The 20,370-nt window shown below is 51.8% G+C and overlaps 2 protein-coding genes across 6 annotated transcripts; one reads left to right on the top strand and one right to left on the bottom strand.

The window, feature by feature from the left end:
* Nucleotides 1–3,116: 3,116 nt before the first annotated feature.
* RNF14 (ring finger protein 14) lies at nucleotides 3,117–12,095 on the top strand. 5 transcript variants are annotated; one of them, XM_080352960.1, is made up of 9 exons: nucleotides 3,117–3,253; nucleotides 3,864–4,004; nucleotides 6,431–6,593; nucleotides 7,126–7,277; nucleotides 7,625–8,149; nucleotides 8,569–8,797; nucleotides 9,444–9,616; nucleotides 9,759–9,889; nucleotides 10,658–12,093. In XM_080352960.1, the coding sequence occupies exons 3-9, from the start codon at nucleotides 6,440–6,442 to the stop codon at nucleotides 10,707–10,709; spliced, it is 1,416 nt and encodes a 471-aa protein (XP_080209086.1). In that variant the 5' UTR covers nucleotides 3,117–3,253; nucleotides 3,864–4,004; nucleotides 6,431–6,439; the 3' UTR covers nucleotides 10,710–12,093. The 5 variants fall into 5 exon arrangements, with proteins under 5 accessions (XP_080209086.1, XP_080209087.1, XP_080209089.1 ...); XM_080352961.1 differs by lacking the exons at nucleotides 3,117–3,253; nucleotides 3,864–4,004 and adding an exon at nucleotides 5,263–5,368; XM_080352963.1 differs by lacking the exons at nucleotides 3,117–3,253; nucleotides 3,864–4,004 and adding an exon at nucleotides 5,300–5,368 and having other exon boundaries at nucleotides 6,434–6,593.
* A 1,110-nt stretch (nucleotides 12,096–13,205) lies between these two features.
* GNPDA1 (glucosamine-6-phosphate deaminase 1) lies at nucleotides 13,206–16,810 on the bottom strand (the record flags this gene model as incomplete). The annotated part of the gene is made up of 6 exons (XM_080353070.1): nucleotides 13,206–13,303; nucleotides 13,569–13,743; nucleotides 14,225–14,409; nucleotides 15,103–15,285; nucleotides 16,243–16,340; nucleotides 16,683–16,810. The coding sequence occupies 6 exons, from the start codon at nucleotides 16,808–16,810 to the stop codon at nucleotides 13,206–13,208; spliced, it is 867 nt and encodes a 288-aa protein (XP_080209196.1).
* Nucleotides 16,811–20,370: the final 3,560 nt, after the last annotated feature.

Genomic DNA, 20,370 nt, shown 5'->3' with positions numbered 1-20,370 from the left:
AGACAAAAATTCATCACGTTACTCTTTCAGTTGGCTCTTCTTTTGTTTCCTCCTTATTGTTATGTGGTCACCATGCTGCGGCGTGAAAGCTGCACCCGTGAGCATTATTTTTGTGTGTATTTCTTGTCTGTGCTAACACCTCCAGAATCTGAAATGTGAGGTGGCGCTGAGGAGGAGCATGGGAGGAGAGGCAAACAGTGACGAGTCCTCAGAACTTCCTGAGCCCTGGAATTGTTCTTGTTTTCTAGCTCAGCGCTCTTTGCAGGCACTTGGACAACATATGAGAAGAGAATCGAGGCTCCGTGGTCTTGTTTGCCTGGATGCAGTTTCTGAAGGAAGAAACGCTGAGCTATCTGAAGATTTCCTCCCCGTATGAGCTCAAGATGTGCCATGGAGGGAGCGGGCAGGGTGGGCCGCCGTCGGTCCCTCCCGACGCTGAGCAGGGCGGGGATGCAGCGTGCGCAGCCGCGGCCGGAGCAGAAATCCTCGATGCCAGAGCCGTGCAGGACGTGGAGTCGCTGTCCAGCCTGATCAGGGAAATCCTGGACTCGGATCAGGCTCAGAGGAGGAAATGCTTTGACAGCAAGATGTTCTTGTGCAATATCTGCTTCTGCGAGAAGCTGGGCAGCGAGTGCATGTACTTCATGGAGTGCAGCCACGTGTACTGCAGAGCGTGCCTGAAGGACTACTTCGAAATCCAGATCAGGGACGGGCAGGTCCAGTGTCTCAACTGCCCCGACTCGGAGTGTTCGTCGGTTGCTACTCCCGGCCAGGTAACGAAACGTGGGGGCGGTGACGGTCGAGCTCTGTAATGTGCTGGTGGTTACGGCAGACAAGGTGTGTCTTGTCCTGCTGGGCACTAGGAATGTACCTGGGGAAGGTTTGTTGTTACTCGTGAGTCACACAGAGCTCTGGAGTTAAACCTGGATCGCTTGGCGCAGAACTCTGCTCACTGTAGGAGCACCGGCCTTGGCCAGAGGCCTGATTGGATTCCTGTTGCATTTCACACTGCGTGCTTTTCCTTTGATTAATCACTGTTAAATGGCATTTCCAGGAGCATTTTCATGACCTATTGGAGACTCTAAAGTGGATTCCTCCCCGCTGTAGGATCTTTGTCGTTGAGTCCCTGCTTTTGGTGCTGGCAGCAGGCTCAGCGTTTCAGACGCGCCATCTCCCCTTGGTCTCTGTGCAGGTGAAGGAGCTGGTTGGAGAGCAGCTGTTTGCGCGTTACGACCGCCTGCTGCTGCAGTCCACCCTGGACACGATGGCAGACGTGGTGCATTGCCCCCGCCGCGGCTGCCAGACCCCGGTCATGAAGGATCCCGAGAGCATCATTGGCATCTGCTCCTGCTGCAATTACGCCTTCTGTACGTTCTGTCGAATGACGTACCACGGGGTCTCTCCGTGTCGACTCACAGCAGGTTAGTCGTTGGATTTCAGATCCGCATTGAGAAGCAACTAAGTGGGATGTGGAAAAGAGGGAAGGTCAGAAATTGAGCAAGGAAGCTCATCGCAGCGTGAGCTTTGTGAAAGTGAGATTCATTCGGAGTAGGGCTGTTGTTGGCCATTCAAAATATTCCTTTGATGACCCTCCCCAGCTCAGGAAGTCCCCAAAGTGCTGATGGCCAAATTGTGAGAGGCCATGGCAAGGGAAGAATAATTGTACGTGTGCCTTTTTTGACCCTTTCCTGTAAATCCACTACTTTCTCTTGTCAGTGTTGAGACTGGAATCAGGTGGATGCTTCTCTGTCCGGTGGGTCTTAAAGTCACGTAACAGAGATTCACTGAATGTGTGTTCAGAAACAGCACTTGTGTTTTTCCATTATTTTACATTGCAGATATGTTCTAACTCCATTAACTGGTCTCTTTTATGATGAAGCTTGTAGAAGCATTGAATTTGGAGGCAGAGGGCTTCTAATGTTCTCACCTTTTTGTTATATATATTAATGTTTTACTTGCCTTTGAATTAACGATGTTAGTTTCCTTTGAGAACACTTTATGCTGTTATTAGCTGGACTTCTTTATATAATGTATTAGAAAAGCTGGTTTGTTTGTTTTATTCCCCAGAGAAATTACTGACTTTGCAAAAAGACTATTTAGAAGGAGACCGAGAAACTAAAAGATTCTTGGAACAACGTTATGGGAAACGAGTGATTCAGAAAATCCTGGAGGAGATGGACAGTAAAGAATGGCTGGAAAGCAACTCCAAGCCCTGTCCTGGCTGTTCTGCCCCCATAGAGGTAAATACAGAGGGGAAATGCTGGAGAATCAGAGTAACTCTTAGCAGAACAGAACTGAAGTCAGTTTTGTATTTAGCCTGGAGCTAAGATTTATTTGTAGCCTCCAAGTTGACCAGGAAAGGTGAATTTCTAGGAAATGGTAAGAGAACCATTTCTGTCTGTTACACAGACAGGAGGTGACGGTTCTCGAGCGCAGGGACTTGAGTAGGTGCAGCAGCTGGGATTGTTCAGCGTCCGGTACGAAAAGATCCAGGTGGAATATGGATCCGTATGAATCGCTTTGTTTTCCATGCGTTTCAGGCTGCCGCTCTATCAGACAACAGCCAGGAAATAAAACTGGGTTCAGGAAAATCCTAATTACCACGGTTGTTGGCATTATAACCGATTTACAGGTCTGGGATTCTGGCTCCAAGTTCTCTTATACAGTGAAAAAATATCAGTGTTATGATGGAGTCAGGGTAGAATGTTTTCCTTAGTTGATGCAATTTGAGGACTGATATTGTTTAGAGACAAGCCTGACATGGTCAGATTTTGTTAATGCTCTTTCTCGTTTCCTTCCCCTCCCAGAAAATAGCTGGCTGCAACAGGGTAATGTGTACAAGCTGCAAGAAGAATTTCTGCTGGATTTGTAGGGGTGTTCTGTCAGACAAGGACCCATACGCGCACTACAGTGACCCAGCTTCCCCCTGCTTTAACAGGTGGGGATTTACAGGCATTTCTGCTAGTGTCGTACCTCTGATATCTGTATTTTTTTCTTGCGGTCTCTCCCAGATTATTCTTGCCTTCAAATTGCTAGCTACACAGTTTAAGACACAATTTCTTCTCTCAAATATTCAGACTTCACAGGAGGAACTGACACCAACAATAAAAACAAAACATGAGTGATTTGGGATATGGCTTTTAGAGAACGTTTCATTAAAACCCTGGAGCAGCATGCTGGGGATGGTCCTGCGCTGCACTTCTGCTGTGCCGAGAGACAGCCGGGAGGGCAGCGGCTCCTCGCAGACGCTCAGGTGTGTGACCGTGCCACACAGGCTCTCGGGGCACAAGCTGCAGACGTGGCTCAGCTCGTGGCTGCGCGGGTGTATGGGAGACACAGGGCGGTGCTGCTGGCCGGACAGACGGAAGGGCCGGCAGGTCAGCGCGCTGTCGTTACAGCAGCCTCTGAAGCGGTGTGTTCCGCTGGGCTGTGCCCGGCGCTGGGCTACGCAGTGTCTGGGCGCAACAGCCCAAATGCCAACAGTTCGTTCGGTCCTCTGCTGGCTGTTCTGCTGGAATGGCTGCCCGATGAGGCTGTGAGCTCTTGGTCATGTGCTGCCTAAGTACCAACTGGGAACGGCAGCATGTTAAGTAACTTTTAATATGTTCTAGATTATTAATATTTTCAGGGATTTCTCGAGACACCGTGTTTGTGAGGTGCTGCACAACCCTCTGGTAGAGGGTGCTGTGGAAGTGCAGAGTAGTTTGTTTTAACTGGCTTCGAGGATTGCAGCACAGGTGGTTCATGATACTGACAAAATTTGGGAAACTTGCCACTTTTGTATTTTCTGTCACATTTAGATTGAGGTTTTTGTACGTGTGTTATTTTGTATGTCCCGATGTACCTCCCTGGCTGTCTTGCAGGTTGTTTCACATGATGCTTATTGATGGTGAGCCCTTGGAACCTGGAGATTGAAACCCAGTGGCCTTCTCGAGCAGGAAAAGCTGAACAAACGCGAGACAGATGCTTTCCATGTTGGTCACGTTTGTTCTCTTTTCTCTCCGGTACGTGGCAGAAGAACGGTAACTGCCGTGCGCTGCAGCATCCGCGCGCTTCACAGGCTGTTGCCAAAACCAAAGCAGCCGTTTTACCCGTCCTGTGGTCAGGATCAGCGTGGAAGCCCCTGCCAGTCATATCGAGTGTTAAATACAGCCTCTCAGAAGGTGGATAATTACAGAAAAAATGTATGACGAGGAAGTGCCCCTTTTTCAAAAGCAAACAAGCAAAAGCAAATCCCAAGTCACTGAAACGCTGGGGAGTTTCCTTCAAGGAGACAGACCTTCCGAGTATCCTGCACCTTTTGCTTCTCTGGCCTTTCCTGAGCTGTTTCTCTGAAAAGCAGCTCGTTGCTGTGTCGCTGATGCTTCCTAACGATGGTGAAGCTGATCCTCCCCCTCCCCTTCCCGCTGGCTGTGCCGCCGGGGTCTGTGTGTTGCCCAGAGCTTTGGCAGAAGCGCCAACCAAATTCCAGACGTTGGAGCAGTTTGACTTATCTCTGTGTTGTCGATCAGATTTTGAAATGCACTTTCATGGCTACATAGTTAAGATTAATTCTTCAAGATATTGAAAATTAAATTGTCTTCTCAGATTATTAAGTAATTTATTTTTTACTAATTCTTCATATTAGAATTTTGATGAGCTGATAGTTTTCCTTCTTGACTGGATGCCTTATTTCCATTGTGCTTGCACTTCAAATTATTTCAGAAACCAAATTGTTTCCCCTAAGATCTCAGTTTTTTCAGCATAAAAGTAATTACTGGAGGGAAGCACTATTTTTTAATAAAGTTTTCCACTTGCAGAATGATCTAAAATTTTTATTTTGAAATCACAGCTGCATGTGCTGTGTTCAGAACAACTCGCAGGGTCCAGCCGGATAGCTGGGAACTGGAAAACTGCAGACACTCCAGGTGAACACCTCTCACAGGTTAAACAGTTCATTCCCCGCTGACTTTACCTGCAGGGAATAAGTGGGGGAAGGTTGTGGAAAACTGTTCATGCATTCAAAGCAAAGGTGTTTCCGTACTTAATTTCTGGCAAATGCAAGGAAGTGGTGCAAGTGTTTTCTGAATTTTAAGTAAGCTCCTTTAAACATAAATCTGGTGCCGCGTCCTGGCCCTGAGTTCCGACAGTTCCCGTGTTCCCCTCGCTCTCGGGAGGGGCTGTTGGCTCCATCACCCGTCCGTCCCCTGCGGCAGAGCAGGCGCTGCGGTCCTCCCGGCCGCCGGGGGCGCTGCGGGGCCAGCGCGATGGGGCTGTGCCGGCGGCTCCGCCCGCCGCCCCCTCATCCCCGCAGCCGCGGCGCCGGCCGGGCTGTTCCGGGAGGCCGGGCGCGGTTCCTCGTCTCGCCGTCCCGCGGCGGAAGGAAGCGGTGAGGCGGGGAGCGGGCCGGGCCGGGCCGCGGGGCGGTGGCGGCGGCGGGCGGGCGGTGCGGCCGGGCCCAGGCGGGCTCTGGGGAGCGGGGAGCCGGGGGTGCTGCTGCTGCTCCCCGCGCTGTGAGGCGGCGTGAGGCGGGGAGGGGGGAACGGCTGGGAGCGAAGTGACGATCGTACCGCTGCTGGTGGGGGGAGCCTGAGCCGGACCCTGGGCTGGGTCCCCGGTGCCGCCACCTCCGCTGTCGCGCAGCGAGCAGCCCCGGGCTGGCGGGGGCAGCAGCGGGTGCGGCCGGCGGGACTCGGCCCCGGTCGGGCTGCGGGCGGCCCAGGGCCCGGCGGGATCGCAGCGATCGCGGCTGCTGCGGAGAAACGAGCGGAGCGAAGGGAACCGGCGGGGGCGGGGCGGGAGCGAAGGTTTGGCAGCGTTAGTCATGGAGATGCTGGGGGACTTTAATCCCTTGGAGCGTTTGTTTGCCGGGCGCAGAGAGCCCGGAGGTGCCGGGGCCGGCACCGCGTGCGCTTTGCTGACAAAGGTCGGTGTTTATCGTGCTTTCCATGACAATAGAAGTTCCTGGTCGCTGGTTCCCCAGAGGAGCGCTCAGGAGCTCTGCGCTGGCAACCGGCACCTGCGGCTGGCGCTGCTGGGCTGGGAGCGAACAGGGCAGGGCTGAAATGGGGCTTTATTGCCCAGCTCCAGAGCTGGGCAGCAGCGCAGCCGCCAGACGCCTCTGCAGGATTTGAAGCTGCTTGTTGATGTCTTTAACAACTTCAGTCATAAATGCAGCTGTTTGTTCTTTGTTTTACAACAGTAGGCGAGAGATACTGTCTTTAGCCTCTAACACGTACAGACAATTTGCTTTCTGATTTTCCAGTGTTCTGTTAAGGTGCTTTTTATTTTCTACAGCTATCAATATTGTTTCTCCTGTTTCTGTTGTTATATGTGAGTTACTCAAGTTTCTAAGTCATCTTGTAGCAGTCTAAGGTCAATAGCCCAAATGAATGGCTTGACTGGGATGTGCTAATTCAGCTGACGTTGTAGCGTGGTGTTAACTCCACAGCAGCTCTCCATGTCTTCAGAGGACAAAGAAGCTCAGGAGGACGAGCTGCTGGCTCTGGCCAGCATTTACGATGAGGACGTGTTCAAGAGATCCGAGTCTGCCCAAGGAGGAGAAACAAGGGTTTTTCTGGAGCTGCCCCAAGATTTCATCGTTTCTGTAAATGGTGAGTTGGATGTTTTGTGTTATTCCAAAATGAGGTTAGACTGGGCTCATTTCCAAGTAGGTAATTTGGTGTTTGCTGCTGTACCGAGCCGTGGGAGCTCTGAGCGACAGAGCAGGACCGACCCTGTTCTGTGCTTGTCGTGCCGTTTGGGTTTCTATCCGAGTGGGTGATTTCATCCTCATACGTGTAACCTCCTTAGTGAGCTTTAAAATTAGAGATGAGTGATAGTATTTCTTTGGAATAATTAAATTCATTTGTTACGTGTGGGGGTTTTTTTTGATTTGAGGATATGTCTTTCCGTGGCCTTTGTTTATGGAGCATCTGGTGTTTCACAATTCTGGTGTTTCCTCATTTCACCATGTACATACAACTGCATGAACTATGACTGCACTGAGAAGTTTAGTTATTGAGGGTTGGACTTTAAACCCAGAAACGTATCACCTGAAACAAGATATATTGGGAGGTGCTGGCACCAGGAGCTACATTTCATAATTTTCCTTATCTTGTTATTTCTCCATCGTCTTTGGTTCAGGCAATTCCGCAGAGACCCTCCAGAGCACCCGCAGCGAATACACCGTCAGCTTCCTGCCTCCCCTTGTGCTGAATTTTGAGCTCCCACCTGACTACCCGTCGACCTCCCCACCCGTGTTCACCCTCCGTGGAAAATGGCTCTCCCAAGCCCAGGTTTGTGAAACAGTTTTCACACTTGAACAGAGCTTTTGTGGCCTGGGGTAAGCAACAGTGCTCTGAGGGACGTTAGTGCAGTAGATGAAAGTCAAATGAAGACAAAAATTCATCACGTTACTCTTTCAGTTGGCTCTTCTTTTGTTTCCTCCTTATTGTTATGTGGTCACCATGCTGCGGCGTGAAAGCTGCACCCGTGAGCATTATTTTTGTGTGTATTTCTTGTCTGTGCTAACACCTCCAGAATCTGAAATGTGAGGTGGCGCTGAGGAGGAGCATGGGAGGAGAGGCAAACAGTGACGAGTCCTCAGAACTTCCTGAGCCCTGGAATTGTTCTTGTTTTCTAGCTCAGCGCTCTTTGCAGGCACTTGGACAACATATGGGAAGAGAATCGAGGCTCCGTGGTCTTGTTTGCCTGGATGCAGTTTCTGAAGGAAGAAACGCTGAGCTATCTGAAGATTTCCTCCCCGTATGAGCTCAAGATGTGCCATGGAGGGAGCGGGCAGGGTGGGCCGCCGTCGGTCCCTCCCGACGCTGAGCAGGGCGGGGATGCAGCGTGCGCAGCCGCGGCCGGAGCAGAAATCCTCGATGCCAGAGCCGTGCAGGACGTGGAGTCGCTGTCCAGCCTGATCAGGGAAATCCTGGACTCGGATCAGGCTCAGAGGAGGAAATGCTTTGACAGCAAGATGTTCTTGTGCAATATCTGCTTCTGCGAGAAGCTGGGCAGCGAGTGCATGTACTTCATGGAGTGCAGCCACGTGTACTGCAGAGCGTGCCTGAAGGACTACTTCGAAATCCAGATCAGGGACGGGCAGGTCCAGTGTCTCAACTGCCCCGACTCGGAGTGTTCGTCGGTTGCTACTCCCGGCCAGGTAACGAAACGTGGGGGCGGTGACGGTCGAGCTCTGTAATGTGCTGGTGGTTACGGCAGACAAGGTGTGTCTTGTCCTGCTGGGCACTAGGAATGTACCTGGGGAAGGTTTGTTGTTACTCGTGAGTCACACAGAGCTCTGGAGTTAAACCTGGATCGCTTGGCGCAGAACTCTGCTCACTGTAGGAGCACCGGCCTTGGCCAGAGGCCTGATTGGATTCCTGTTGCATTTCACACTGCGTGCTTTTCCTTTGATTAATCACTGTTAAATGGCATTTCCAGGAGCATTTTCATGACCTATTGGAGACTCTAAAGTGGATTCCTCCCCGCTGTAGGATCTTTGTCGTTGAGTCCCTGCTTTTGGTGCTGGCAGCAGGCTCAGCGTTTCAGACGCGCCATCTCCCCTTGGTCTCTGTGCAGGTGAAGGAGCTGGTTGGAGAGCAGCTGTTTGCGCGTTACGACCGCCTGCTGCTGCAGTCCACCCTGGACACGATGGCAGACGTGGTGTATTGCCCCCGCCGCGGCTGCCAGACCCCGGTCATGAAGGATCCCGAGAGCATCATTGGCATCTGCTCCTGCTGCAATTACGCCTTCTGTACGTTCTGTCGAATGACGTACCACGGGGTCTCTCCGTGTCGACTCACAGCAGGTTAGTCGTTGGATTTCAGATCCGCATTGAGAAGCAACTAAGTGGGATGTGGAAAAGAGGGAAGGTCAGAAATTGAGCAAGGAAGCTCATCGCAGCGTGAGCTTTGTGAAAGTGAGATTCATTCGGAGTAGGGCTGTTGTTGGCCATTCAAAATATTCCTTTGATGACCCTCCCCAGCTCAGGAAGTCCCCAAAGTGCTGATGGCCAAATTGTGAGAGGCCATGGCAAGGGAAGAATAATTGTACGTGTGCCTTTTTTGACCCTTTCCTGTAAATCCACTACTTTCTCTTGTCAGTGTTGAGACTGGAATCAGGTGGATGCTTCTCTGTCCGGTGGGTCTTAAAGTCACGTAACAGAGATTCACTGAATGTGTGTTCAGAAACAGCACTTGTGTTTTTCCATTATTTTACATTGCAGATATGTTCTAACTCCATTAACTGGTCTCTTTTATGATGAAGCTTGTAGAAGCATTGAATTTGGAGGCAGAGGGCTTCTAATGTTCTCACCTTTTTGTTATATATATTAATGTTTTACTTGCCTTTGAATTAACGATGTTAGTTTCCTTTGAGAACACTTTATGCTGTTATTAGCTGGACTTCTTTATATAATGTATTAGAAAAGCTGGTTTGTTTGTTTTATTCCCCAGAGAAATTATTATCTTTGCGAAAAGACTATTTAGAAGGAGACCGAGAAACTAAAAGATTCTTGGAACAACGTTATGGGAAACGACTGATTCAGAAAATCCTGGAGGAGATGGACAGTAAAGAATGGCTGGAAAGCAACTCCAAGCCCTGTCCTGGCTGTTCTGCCCCCATAGAGGTAAATACAGAGCGGAAGGGTTGGGGAATCGGTGTAGAATGTTTTCCTTAGTTGATGCAATTTGAGGACTGTTATCGTTTGGAGACAAGCCTGACATGGTCAGATTTTGTTAATGTTCTTTCTCATTTCCTTCCCCTCCCAGAAAATGGATGGTTGTAACAAGATGACGTGTACAAGCTGCATGCTGCATTTCTGCTGGATTTGTATGAGTCGTCTGCCAAACAAAGACCCGTACGCACACTACAATGACCCGGCTTCCCCCTGCTTTAACGGGTGGGTATTTACACACGTTTCTTCTAGTGCCGTAACAGTTTTTTTGTTTAAAACTTTTGCTTTAAAATCCCAGAGCAGCGTGCTGGGGCTGCTCCTGCGCTGCCCTTCTTCTGTGCCGAGAGACAGCCCGAGGGCAGCGGCTCCTCGCAGACGCTCAGGTGTGTGACCGTGCCACACAGGCTCTGGGAGCACAAGCTGCAGACGTGGCTCAGCTCGTGGCTGCGCGGGTGTATGGGAGACACAGGGCGGTGCTGCTGGCCGGACAGACGGAAGGGCCGGCAGGTCAGCGCGCTGTCGTTACAGCAGCCTCTGAAGCGGTGTGTTCCGCTGGGCTGTGCCCGGCGCTGGGCTACGCAGTGTCTGGGCGCAACAGCCCAAATGCCAACAGTTCGTTCGGTCCTCTGCTGGCTGTTCTGCTGGAATGGCTGCCCGATGAGGCTGTGAGCTCTTGGTCATGTGCTGCCTAAGTACCAACTGGGAACGGCAGCATGTTAAGTAACTTTTAATATGTTCTAGATTATTAATATTTTCAGGGATTTCTCGAGACACCGTGTTTGTGAGGTGCTGCACAACCCTCTGGTAGAGGGTGCTGTGGAAGTGCAGAGTAGTTTGTTTTAACTGGCTTCGAGGATTGCAGCACAGGTGGTTCATGATACTGACAAAATTTGGGAAACTTGCCACTTTTGTATTTTCTGTCACATTTAGATTGAGGTTTTTGTACGTGTGTTATTTTGTATGTCCCGATGTACCTCCCTGGCTGTCTTGCAGGTTGTTTCACATGATGCTTATTGATGGTGAGCCCTTGGAACCTGGAGATTGAAACCCAGTGGCCTTCTCGAGCAGGAAAAGCTGAACAAACGCGAGACAGATGCTTTCCATGTTGGTCACGTTTGTTCTCTTTTCTCTCCGGTACGTGGCAGAAGAACGGTAACTGCCGTGCGCTGCAGCATCCGCGCGCTTCACAGGCTGTTGCCAAAACCAAAGCAGCCGTTTTACCCGTCCTGTGGTCAGGATCAGCGTGGAAGCCCCTGCCAGTCATATCGAGTGTTAAATACAGCCTCTCAGAAGGTGGATAATTACAGAAAAAATGTATGACGAGGAAGTGCCCCTTTTTCAAAAGCAAACAAGCAAAAGCAAATCCCAAGTCACTGAAACGCTGGGGAGTTTCCTTCAAGGAGACAGACCTTCCGAGTATCCTGCACCTTTTGCTTCTCTGGCCTTTCCTGAGCTGTTTCTCTGAAAAGCAGCTCGTTGCTGTGTCGCTGATGCTTCCTAACGATGGTGAAGCTGATCCTCCCCCTCCCCTTCCCGCTGGCTGTGCCGCCGGGGTCTGTGTGTTGCCCAGAGCTTTGGCAGAAGCGCCAACCAAATTCCAGACATTGGAGCAGTTTGATTTATCTCTGTGTTGCTCTTGTATTAACTTATGGTGCTGCTCCTTATTCTGACAGCGGTGAGCACTGAGGGGATGTGCTGCGTATGTGGCCAGGCAGAGCATGGAAGTATCAGTCAGATTCTTCATCAGAAATTTGAGCTGATAGTTTTCCTTCTTGACTGGATCACTTATTTCCGCTGTTCTTGCACTTCAAATTATTTCAAAACCCAAATTGTTTCCCCTAAGATCTGTTTTTTCAGCATAAAAGTAATTACTGGAGGGAAGCACTATTTTTAAAAAGTTTTTCCACTTGAAGAATGGTCTAAAAAATTGTTTTGAAATTAAGAACTGTGTGTGCTGTGTTCAGAACAACTCGCAGGGTCCAGCCGGATAGCTCGGAACTGGAAAACTGCAGGCACTCCAGGTGAACACCTCTCGCTCAGTGTTGAGTGCTGGTAAATAAATTTATACTCAGATATTTGGGCAAAATGAGTGCTGATTTAGCTCCTCTCACAGAGGATGAAAGTCTGTACTGTTGGGATCGGCTGTGATTAAAAAGATGAGAGATGGTCTTGGTTGAGGCTGTGGGACAGTGTGTAGGGAAAGGTTCTGTTGTGTATGGTTTGAATTGTATTTCCTGCACCTTTCACATGCACTAAATTCACTTTAAGACGGTCAGTAGTCTCCTGGTTGTGTTTGTTGGGGCAGCACAGGTCCGTGTGCGGCAGAGCTGGTCTGGGTGGCGATGGCCTCGCGCTGCGGTGACACCGGCTGGGGCAGCGGGGGTGACAGGGACTGCGCTGCTCCCGAGGACGCGTGGGGACAGAAGGGTGATGTTGGCCACTCCGTGTCCTGAATTCCAGGCACTCGGGGCCCCGTGTTCTGCACGAGGCGGAGGGGACAGAGCCCCTGAGGAGGGGACTGGGAGGTGACTGTGTTCATAGGACAGTCTGCTCGTGCTGCAAATGTAGAACAGCCAAAAGCAGAACCCGTGTTCCTGACAGAGCCAGGCTGGCCGCCCACCTAACGTGGCGCAGACTTTCTTTGTTGGTTTTTTTCTGTTAACTTCTGCACCCCTCCTCACCTGCTCCGTTTCTGTGCCTGCACAGAATGAGCACTGGAGGCTTTGCAGATGTTTTGTGGTAGAAGACAGAGAGCTGTGACCTCCTCCCCTCTCAGGATCCCCACTTGGTAACGCAATGTCTGCAGACGGGCAGGACAGACCCACTGCAGGTGTCTTGTGGAAACCACACAAGGGGGAAGCTCTTGCATCAGGAGCAGCAGTAGCTGTAACATTCCTACCAAACTGCTTCAATAGAGCTTTGGTTCTTGGTGATGGAGAAATCCTGTGCAAAATAACAGGTGTTTCTCCTGCTTTGAAGGCTGTGGTGTTGCTGTTCAAAGCTGGTTATTACGAGTCCAGTTCAGCCTCCTGCCCTGTTCCATGTTTCACTGGCACAGTGAGACTGAGCACCAGATACACTCATTAAGACCACTTAAAAAAAGATGAAGATGTTTACTGTGGAAAGTGATATTACAGATCAGCAGCTTACAAATTTCTGCGTAAAGAACATAAATGGTGCCCAGTTTGTGTTGCCCCACCTGCGTGGGGCTTCTGCAGCGCAAGCCAGGCTGAGCCCAGAGGGAGCAGAGCACGGCCTTCGGGGCTTCAGTCCCATTGCAGCTGCTGCCCACGTTAAACAGCTCATTCCCCGCTGACTTCACCTGCAGGGAATAAGTGGCAGGAGGTTGTGGAACACAGAATACTGGATCCCTTCCTCATTTGGTTAAATAAGGCAGGTGTTGCCTCCATCTTTTTAATGGAAAGAAGCAAGCACACGATCACTTTGCTAATTTAAGACCAGATATGAGTTTCTGCAGAGATTCCCTTTCTTCACAGCTGGTTTTCAGCAGAAAAGCTGCTAGGCACTGTGAGCACCGAGGTTAATCGCTGTACGGCTTCTTAGCCTGGCTGCTCTCTGCTCCCGCCGCCTTCATGCTGTACAAGGGCTCCACAAGCTTGTTGTGAACCAGCATTAAACCTAACGGAGAAGGTACAAAGATGACTTCAGTAGACATAACAAAGCAAAATCCTCATTCATAGGGTGCTCATGAAATGAGACATTGCTGGAGTTGCTGTTCCTTTGCTCCTGTGCCCACACAGCCATTACCTTTGCGCTTTTATCATCACTGTACATCTCAGCTGTTTTATTGAAGGAATTATTCCCTTGGGAGTTGATGGAACAGAAATATCTCATGCAAAACACAGCTTGGGCCACCTACTGAGTACAAGAGCCGGACGCTCACCTTTGAAGTATTTCACCGTCTTCACTTTGAGTTCCAGCGTGGCTTCCTCATCGCACACAAACACGGTGTTGGGGTGTTGCTGGAAGGCAGACACTGTCCACATGTGGTTGATGCCTTCTTCGATGGCTTTGTACAAAGCAAAGGCTTTGTGGGCTCCCATGATCAGAATCATCACCTGCACTCCAAGCACAGCAGGTCAGTCAGGGCCGGGAGTGCGCTCAGACAGCACAGCCCCAATGCTGAACTACGGGAGCCACCCCGGTCCCCACGGGGAAATCCGACATCTCCCAGGGGAGCTTCACTGTATCATCCTTCTGTTTGCTCTGGTGTCATTTTATTTGTCAACTAAATCATAGCCTGGCGGGTCATTTTAATGATTCAGATCCTTTGAGCTCCTGTTGGGCACCTATTGAGAGTTAACGAGTATAAAATGAAGGCAGGGACTCGGTTAAAGCTGTCCCGTGCAGCTCACACGAGCTGCTGCGCTAACACCAGGTCAGCTGGTGATTCTTGCCGTTACTTCCCCAGATGAGATTCTTAACCAAAGAACCTTTCTAGCTCCCTGTGGATCACACCCATACTGCAGGGTCACACAAATGCATCAGCAGAGCAAAAGTGAAGACAGAGCAAGAGCCAGCGACCGCTTTTCTCCGAACCTCTCTGGCGTCCATGACAGTGCCTACTCCAACCGTCAGAGCCATCGTGGGGACTTTGGAGAGGTCACCATCAAAGAACCTGGCGTTGGCCAGTATAGTGTCCATAGCCAAGGTCTTCACTCGCGTCCTGGATACCAAGCTGGATCCGGGCTCGTTGAAGGCAATGTGACCGTCTGGGCCGATACCTGTGACACAGAGAGCGGGAGAAGCGCATCAGTGGCTGCGACGGTTACTGCAGGAAGCGGAGCCAACAATGCTGCTATTACGAGGACATTGGGTGCTTCAGGAATAGATACAGATCTAAGAAAAACACTTGCAATTTTTCTGCTCAAGCTCAAATTTGCTTTTGGTAGGAATGATACCAAAAGCCCCCTCAGAAGTCAACAAAGACTCTTCCCTGATTGTGCTGGGACAAGTAGCTGCAGAACGTTACAGCAAAGGGATGGGAAAAGTTTGTGTTGCATTCCCTGACTACTCCCAGCAGTTTCCTGTTAGTGTTGACAATTACAATGTATTTTGTATTCGGTACAAATCATCGAGTACCAGGTTGGAAGGGACCACGAAGATCATCTGCTCCAACCTTTCTTGGCAAAAGCCTGGTCTAGACAGGATGGCCCAGCACCCTCTCCAGCTGCATCTTAAACGTGTCCCTGCCTGCTCCTCCTGTGCGTTCCCTGAACGATTCCCTTGCTGGGTTGAAACACTTAACACATTGGTACATCGGAAGACAAGCAAACACAAGAGCGATGGAGTGTGGGGCGGCTTTCACCGCAAATCCACTGGAAATGAGCTCTCCCGATAATAAATGAGGTGGCTGGCGGAGGAAAGGCAGCGCTTCCTGCCAGTGGCTGGAGACCGCTCGTCCTTTGGCTTTTCACCTCCAACGAAGAGTTCGATTCCTCCAGCTGCTTTGATTTTCTCCTCAAATGCGTCACACTCTGCCTGCAGATCGGGCGCGTTTCCATCCAAAATGTGCACGTTTTCTGCCGAGATGTCAATATGCTTGAAGAAGTTATTCCACATGAAGGAATGGTAACTCTCCGGGTGATCCCTCGGGAGACCTGGTGACAGAGCACGGAGGGGCTAAGACCAACAGAGAGAATGTCGCACACAACCACCTCCATGCCCTTGCAGTGGTTTGGGAACAGAGCTGCCTTCTCTGAACTCTGGGACTCCCTCAACTCCCATGATTTGTTTTTAATTCCCTAAATAGCACGATTAAAATCAATCACAATAGCTCTGGTAACACGTGTGCTCATATTAACACGCGATGGATGTTCCAGAAGAGCAGGCGTGCACTGTGCCTCAGCTCTTACCACCTCTTCAGCCTTCCTCGCGGTTTGTATTAACAAAGACAATTAAAAAACTGTGCAGAAGCCTGGGAAATAACTTATTGTATACATTTTTTCCCTTTGAATGCTATAAACCCACACCGGACTCCCCGCTCCCTATTGCTCCTTGATAGGATTGTTCACAGAAGCCTTAACCAGAGTAAAACTGCCATGGGCAAATATTTAGTCTGTATGTTTTTCACCTTTGGAGCTTCAGGCTTGCCCACTAATCTCTCTGTACTCTTTCTTCTGAAGAGGCTCCATAAACAACAGTCCAGTTGGTTCTGGAAGGACACTCGGACGGGTCCTTGTAAGAGAGCTGGAGCCAAAGTGACCTTTAGCACCCCAGGGCAGAGGTGGTGGTTGACACCGCACCCTGTCTCAGCCTGCGACAAGACGGACCCTTAGCTGGTCAGTCCTTAAGTTCAGGTAAAATACAGCGGCATCTACTGCAGATAGTACCAGGTTACACCTGATACCCTTTCATATTTCTGATCCAGGTTTTCAAACTGTCCCTATTAACTCCCTTGGCCAATGCAAATTTTATCCTCCCGACCTTGAACGTTTTGCAGGCGGATTTTCCACACCCACCGGGCACTGACGGGACGTTTGGTGCGGGGCCCGTCGGCCCCTCAGCACAGACACCGCACGGTACGGAACACACAGCTCAGCAGAGCAGCCACTCACCCACGTACTCGTCCATGTTGAAGGTTTTCACGTACTTGAAGGAGAGGTCTCCGTTCCGGCAGTACTCCACCAGCTTCGCGTAGCAGCCCAGCGGGGTGCTGCCTGCGGGCACCGCGGCTCAGCCTGGGAGCGGACCCGGACCGGACCCCATCCGCCCCTGGGCCGGCCCCCGACCCCGCTCCGCTCCCGGCTCCGCTCCGCTCCCGGCTCCGCTCCGCTGCTGGACCGCGACCCCACTCTCAGCCCGGCCGGCCCCGCTCCGCTCTGCTCCCCGCTCTGCTCCCCGCTCTGCTCCCCGCTCTGCTCCGCTGCTGGACCCCGACCCCACTCTCAGCCCGTCCCCGCTCGTCTCCGCTCCCCGCTCCGCTCCCGCTCCCGGCCCCGCTCCCGGCCCCGCTCCCGGCCCCGCTCCGCTCCCCGCTCCGCTCCCGGCCCCGCACTCACCTGTGGGCAGCCCCAGCGTGAAGAAGCGGCCGGGCCCGGGCCCGAAGTGCACGATGCGGTTGCGGATGTACTTGGCCGCCCACTCGCTGGCCTGCGCGTACGTCTCCAGGATGACGAGCTTCATGGCCGGGCCGGGCAGCGCCGCTACGCCGCCATCTTACCGCCCGCTCCGCCCCGGGACCCCGCACCGGCCGGGCCGCTGCCCGCGCCCTCCCCCGGGGCGGTGGGTGAGCGCCGCTCCGGCCCCTCCCGGCGCCGGCGGGACCGTGGGCTCAGAATTCAGGGTTAGAATTGAAGGAAGTGGTTAAATGCACCCGGCAGTGGAGTGGCTGGGTGCTACCGGTCTGTTCGAACAGCACGGCCAGGACCGGGCGCTGCGCGTCCCCTGTCCCAGGCACTGCGCGTCCCCCGTCCCGGGCGCTGCGCGTCCCCCGTCCCGGACACTGTCCGTCCCCTGTCCCGGGCGCTGTCCGTCCCCTGTCCCAGGCACTGCGCGTCCCCCGTCCCGGGCGCTGCGCGTCCCCCGTCCCGGACACTGTCCGTCCCCTGTCCCGGGCGCTGTCCGTCCCCTGTCCCAGGCACTGCGCGTCCCCTGTCCCAGGCACTGTCCGTCCCCTGCCCCGGGGGGCTGGTGAGGCCAGACCTCTAATCTGAGCTCAGTTTTTGTCACTCGTGCTGCCTTCGAGCTGCGATGGAAACGTGCCCAAACCCTCCTTGTGAAGCCTTCATTCGTTGTTGAGATGCAAAGCTCTTATTTCCAAGTTAGACAGCTTTGACTTTCATTAGAAGAAAGCCTAACATCCATATTGCTTTGCTAGGATCCAGCCTGTGCAGTTCCTATGCATTTTAATAATTTTAGCGCTCTGGCTAGGCTGAGTGCTCCTGATCTCATCTTGTGGACGCTGAGAAGTCTGAGCTCAGTTTGCGTTTGGACGGGACCGCTGGGTGTGACGGCTGCAGCCGGGCGCTGCCGTCGGACATACGAAGAATTTTAGGCCACAGAGACTCAATGGATTGCGAGCGCCGTGTGCTTCCATCAGCAGTGGTCAGCCAGCAGGCAGGAAAGTGTTCCAGTGCGGTGCTGGGTGAGGAGTTGATGGCAGCGGCAGCCTCGGCTTTCCTGCAGCGCAGCCTGGGCCGTGGATCTGCATGAAACAGCTTCTCCGCTTCCCATCGGGGCCGTATTAGTGCGATAGACCCATCGGTTCTGTGGACACGGGCTGGAATCAGCGCCTGTGGGTCCACAGGCACAGAACCGAGGGGCCGAGCTAACCGAGGGCTGTGCTAAACGGGATGCGGCAGTGAGGACCTGGCTGAGGGCTGAACGATTCCCACCCTGCACCCGCTTCAGTCCATTCCTCGGGGACACGGGGAATCTGCTGCACGGCCTCCTGCCCTGAGCAAAACATCGCGGTACTGCAGCAGCTTCTGCTGTGAAAGCCAACAGCGCCGCAGCGCCGGGCAGGGAGCGCGCACCTGCACCGCGATCGTGCAGATAACCCACACCGCATCGCTCAGCGTTACCACGGAAACACGGCCAGGGCTCGGGGACTGCTGAGAAGCAAATACTGGAGGCACAGAGCACACAGGAGCTGATTGCAAGAGACACTGTGGATTTTCCCCAGCAGTGAGCTGTGGGGCAGCAGCCACGGTCCCCCAGGGTGACTGTTGGGTTTGTCTGCAACCAGCGCGGGCGGTGCTGGTATCACCCCATCCTCTTGCCCTCTTCGCTGCACTTTGTCACCTCCGAGATATGGAGAGCTCCTGTATTCGGGGATCGGCTTCACAGCGTCCTACCACTCTGCTCGCACAGCCCAGTCACGATGGATTTGGCAAAAGTATCAGGTTTAAATTCAAATGCTGTGGGTCTCTGTCAATGGCAAAGGGTCTGGCTCTCACCTGAATCTCCTGTGCAAGTCACTTTGACAGACACAGAGCGCAAAGCTGCAGGAGGCAGCCGGCAGCTCCTGGTAAAAGCAGAACATGTTTTAATGAGAGAAAAGATCTACAGCAGTACAAGAGAAGCAAGCACGCACATCTGCAGCCACAGCTGCCCTGTTCTGCCCACGTCCCGTGGATCTGCACGCGTTGTGCAGTCACACATTACTGAGGAATCGCTCCAGGGCTGGGTTGTATGTGTGAGTTGCATGCAGGGTATTTTTAGGTATGATAATTCATGCATGTGATTGTCTCTGCGTTTGCAGCTAGCTGTTCAAACGGTGAAGAACTTCCTGGTATCTGAAGGGGCTGATTTCCCTTCCTTGCAAAGGCAGCAGATGGGAGGGAACAAACACTTTGCTGCAGAAGAAGTTGAAGTTTAACCAGGGGGTTCTAAGAAGCACAGCATTTTCTGTGTCTCTGTGCTGAAGCGGCTGGAGTCAGCAGCGCTCGGAGCCCGGGGCTGTCGCTACTGGCAACTGCTTGGGAGCACTGGCACTTTTTTCCTAAAAAAAAAAGCAACAATTAAAAATGTATCTGTATAAAGGACCCTCTCTCCAAGTCCTGTAATTAAAGTGGCTTTTTAACATCCACCGTGTGTCACATCTTCCTGCTCCCACATGTCCCGCTTACATTCTCACCCCTATTTATAAGAAAAGGAGAAACAAGATGCCACGTTGGATGGACCTGAGTGGAGCTGCTCCTTCCTGCCTAATTACACAAAGATAATTGTCCATGCTAGATGGTGCATTTTATTCCAGTGGGAAAACAAGACAACACGTACATGTCTATCCGAACGCTATGGTGGCACTTGTTGTATGTGCGCCCCCGGGGCGCAGCAATACCGCTCGCTTCATGGTCCGTGATCAAAAGGATTTGTCAATAAGGACAGTGAGCACTCTGGCCAGCCCCTGGGACAGCAGGGACCGCGGAGGCTCTGTGGGCAGCACAGTGTGAGGTATCTGCACAGCAGTGAGGTATGTGCACAGCAGTGAGGTATCTGCTGACAGCAGCCGCTTGGGATCAGGCTCATGGTAAAGTTTCTGTGCTCCTTCGCCCGGCCTTGCGAGCGGGTGGATAACGCAGCCTTGGTGAACCACACCATCCCTTTTCCTTCCTCCTAACCTGCTGGTTGCAGCCTGCTTGTATGTGATTAAGGTACGAAACAGGGCAGATTCGGAGGTGCAGTTTGACCCGTTAGTTTATGTGAATGTTTTGTCTTTGCTTTTTTCTTAATTGGATCATTTATCCCTAAAAGATGAGAAGGAAGTTCTAGTTTAAATGTCCTGCTTTTTTCTTATTAGTCTGGCTTTAAAGCACCCTGCTTTTGAGGTTTGTTATTTAGCTTTTAGAAATCAGTATTTATTACAGGCTGTTCCCTTCATTGCTCAGTCATACACAAAGGAACACTTGCACCACACTAGGATTTCAGTAGACTCGCTGTACGACTATTCTCTGATACTTTCTATTACTTTCAAACACTTTCAGAGCACATGCCATGCAGAAGTCACTAAAAGCGATGACTGCAGGCTTCAGAATGTCTCTTGGGAGAAAAGACATTTTGCACTAGAGGAAAAGTCAAAAACCACCCAGTCATAGAGTGATTTGCCTAAAACCAAGTGGGAACTGAAAGCAGAAGCAGTCATGTGCTGTAACCACAGCATCGTCTTTGTCCAGAGCTAAGAAAATAAAACACACAGTAAGCAGCTGGGAGAAATTGCCATTACCCCTCCTGAATTAGTCTGG

The sequence above is a fragment of the Nesoenas mayeri genome (genome assembly GCF_963082525.1).
Source record: "Nesoenas mayeri genome assembly, chromosome: 14".
In the NCBI taxonomy this organism is placed as follows: Eukaryota; Metazoa; Chordata; class Aves; order Columbiformes; family Columbidae; genus Nesoenas; species Nesoenas mayeri.
This window is presented reverse-complemented; position numbering and strand designations above follow the sequence as displayed.

Coding starts and splice junctions, on each gene's coding strand:
- RNF14 (XM_080352960.1), top strand. CDS start 6,440: ATGTCTTCAGAGGACAAAGAAGCTCAGGAGGACGAGCTGCTGGCTCTG. Junction 6,594..7,125: donor TTTCATCGTTTCTGTAAATG/GTGAGTTGGATG, acceptor TCTTTGGTTCAG/GCAATTCCGCAGAGACCCTC. Junction 8,798..9,443: donor TCCGTGTCGACTCACAGCAG/GTTAGTCGTTGG, acceptor TTTATTCCCCAG/AGAAATTATTATCTTTGCGA.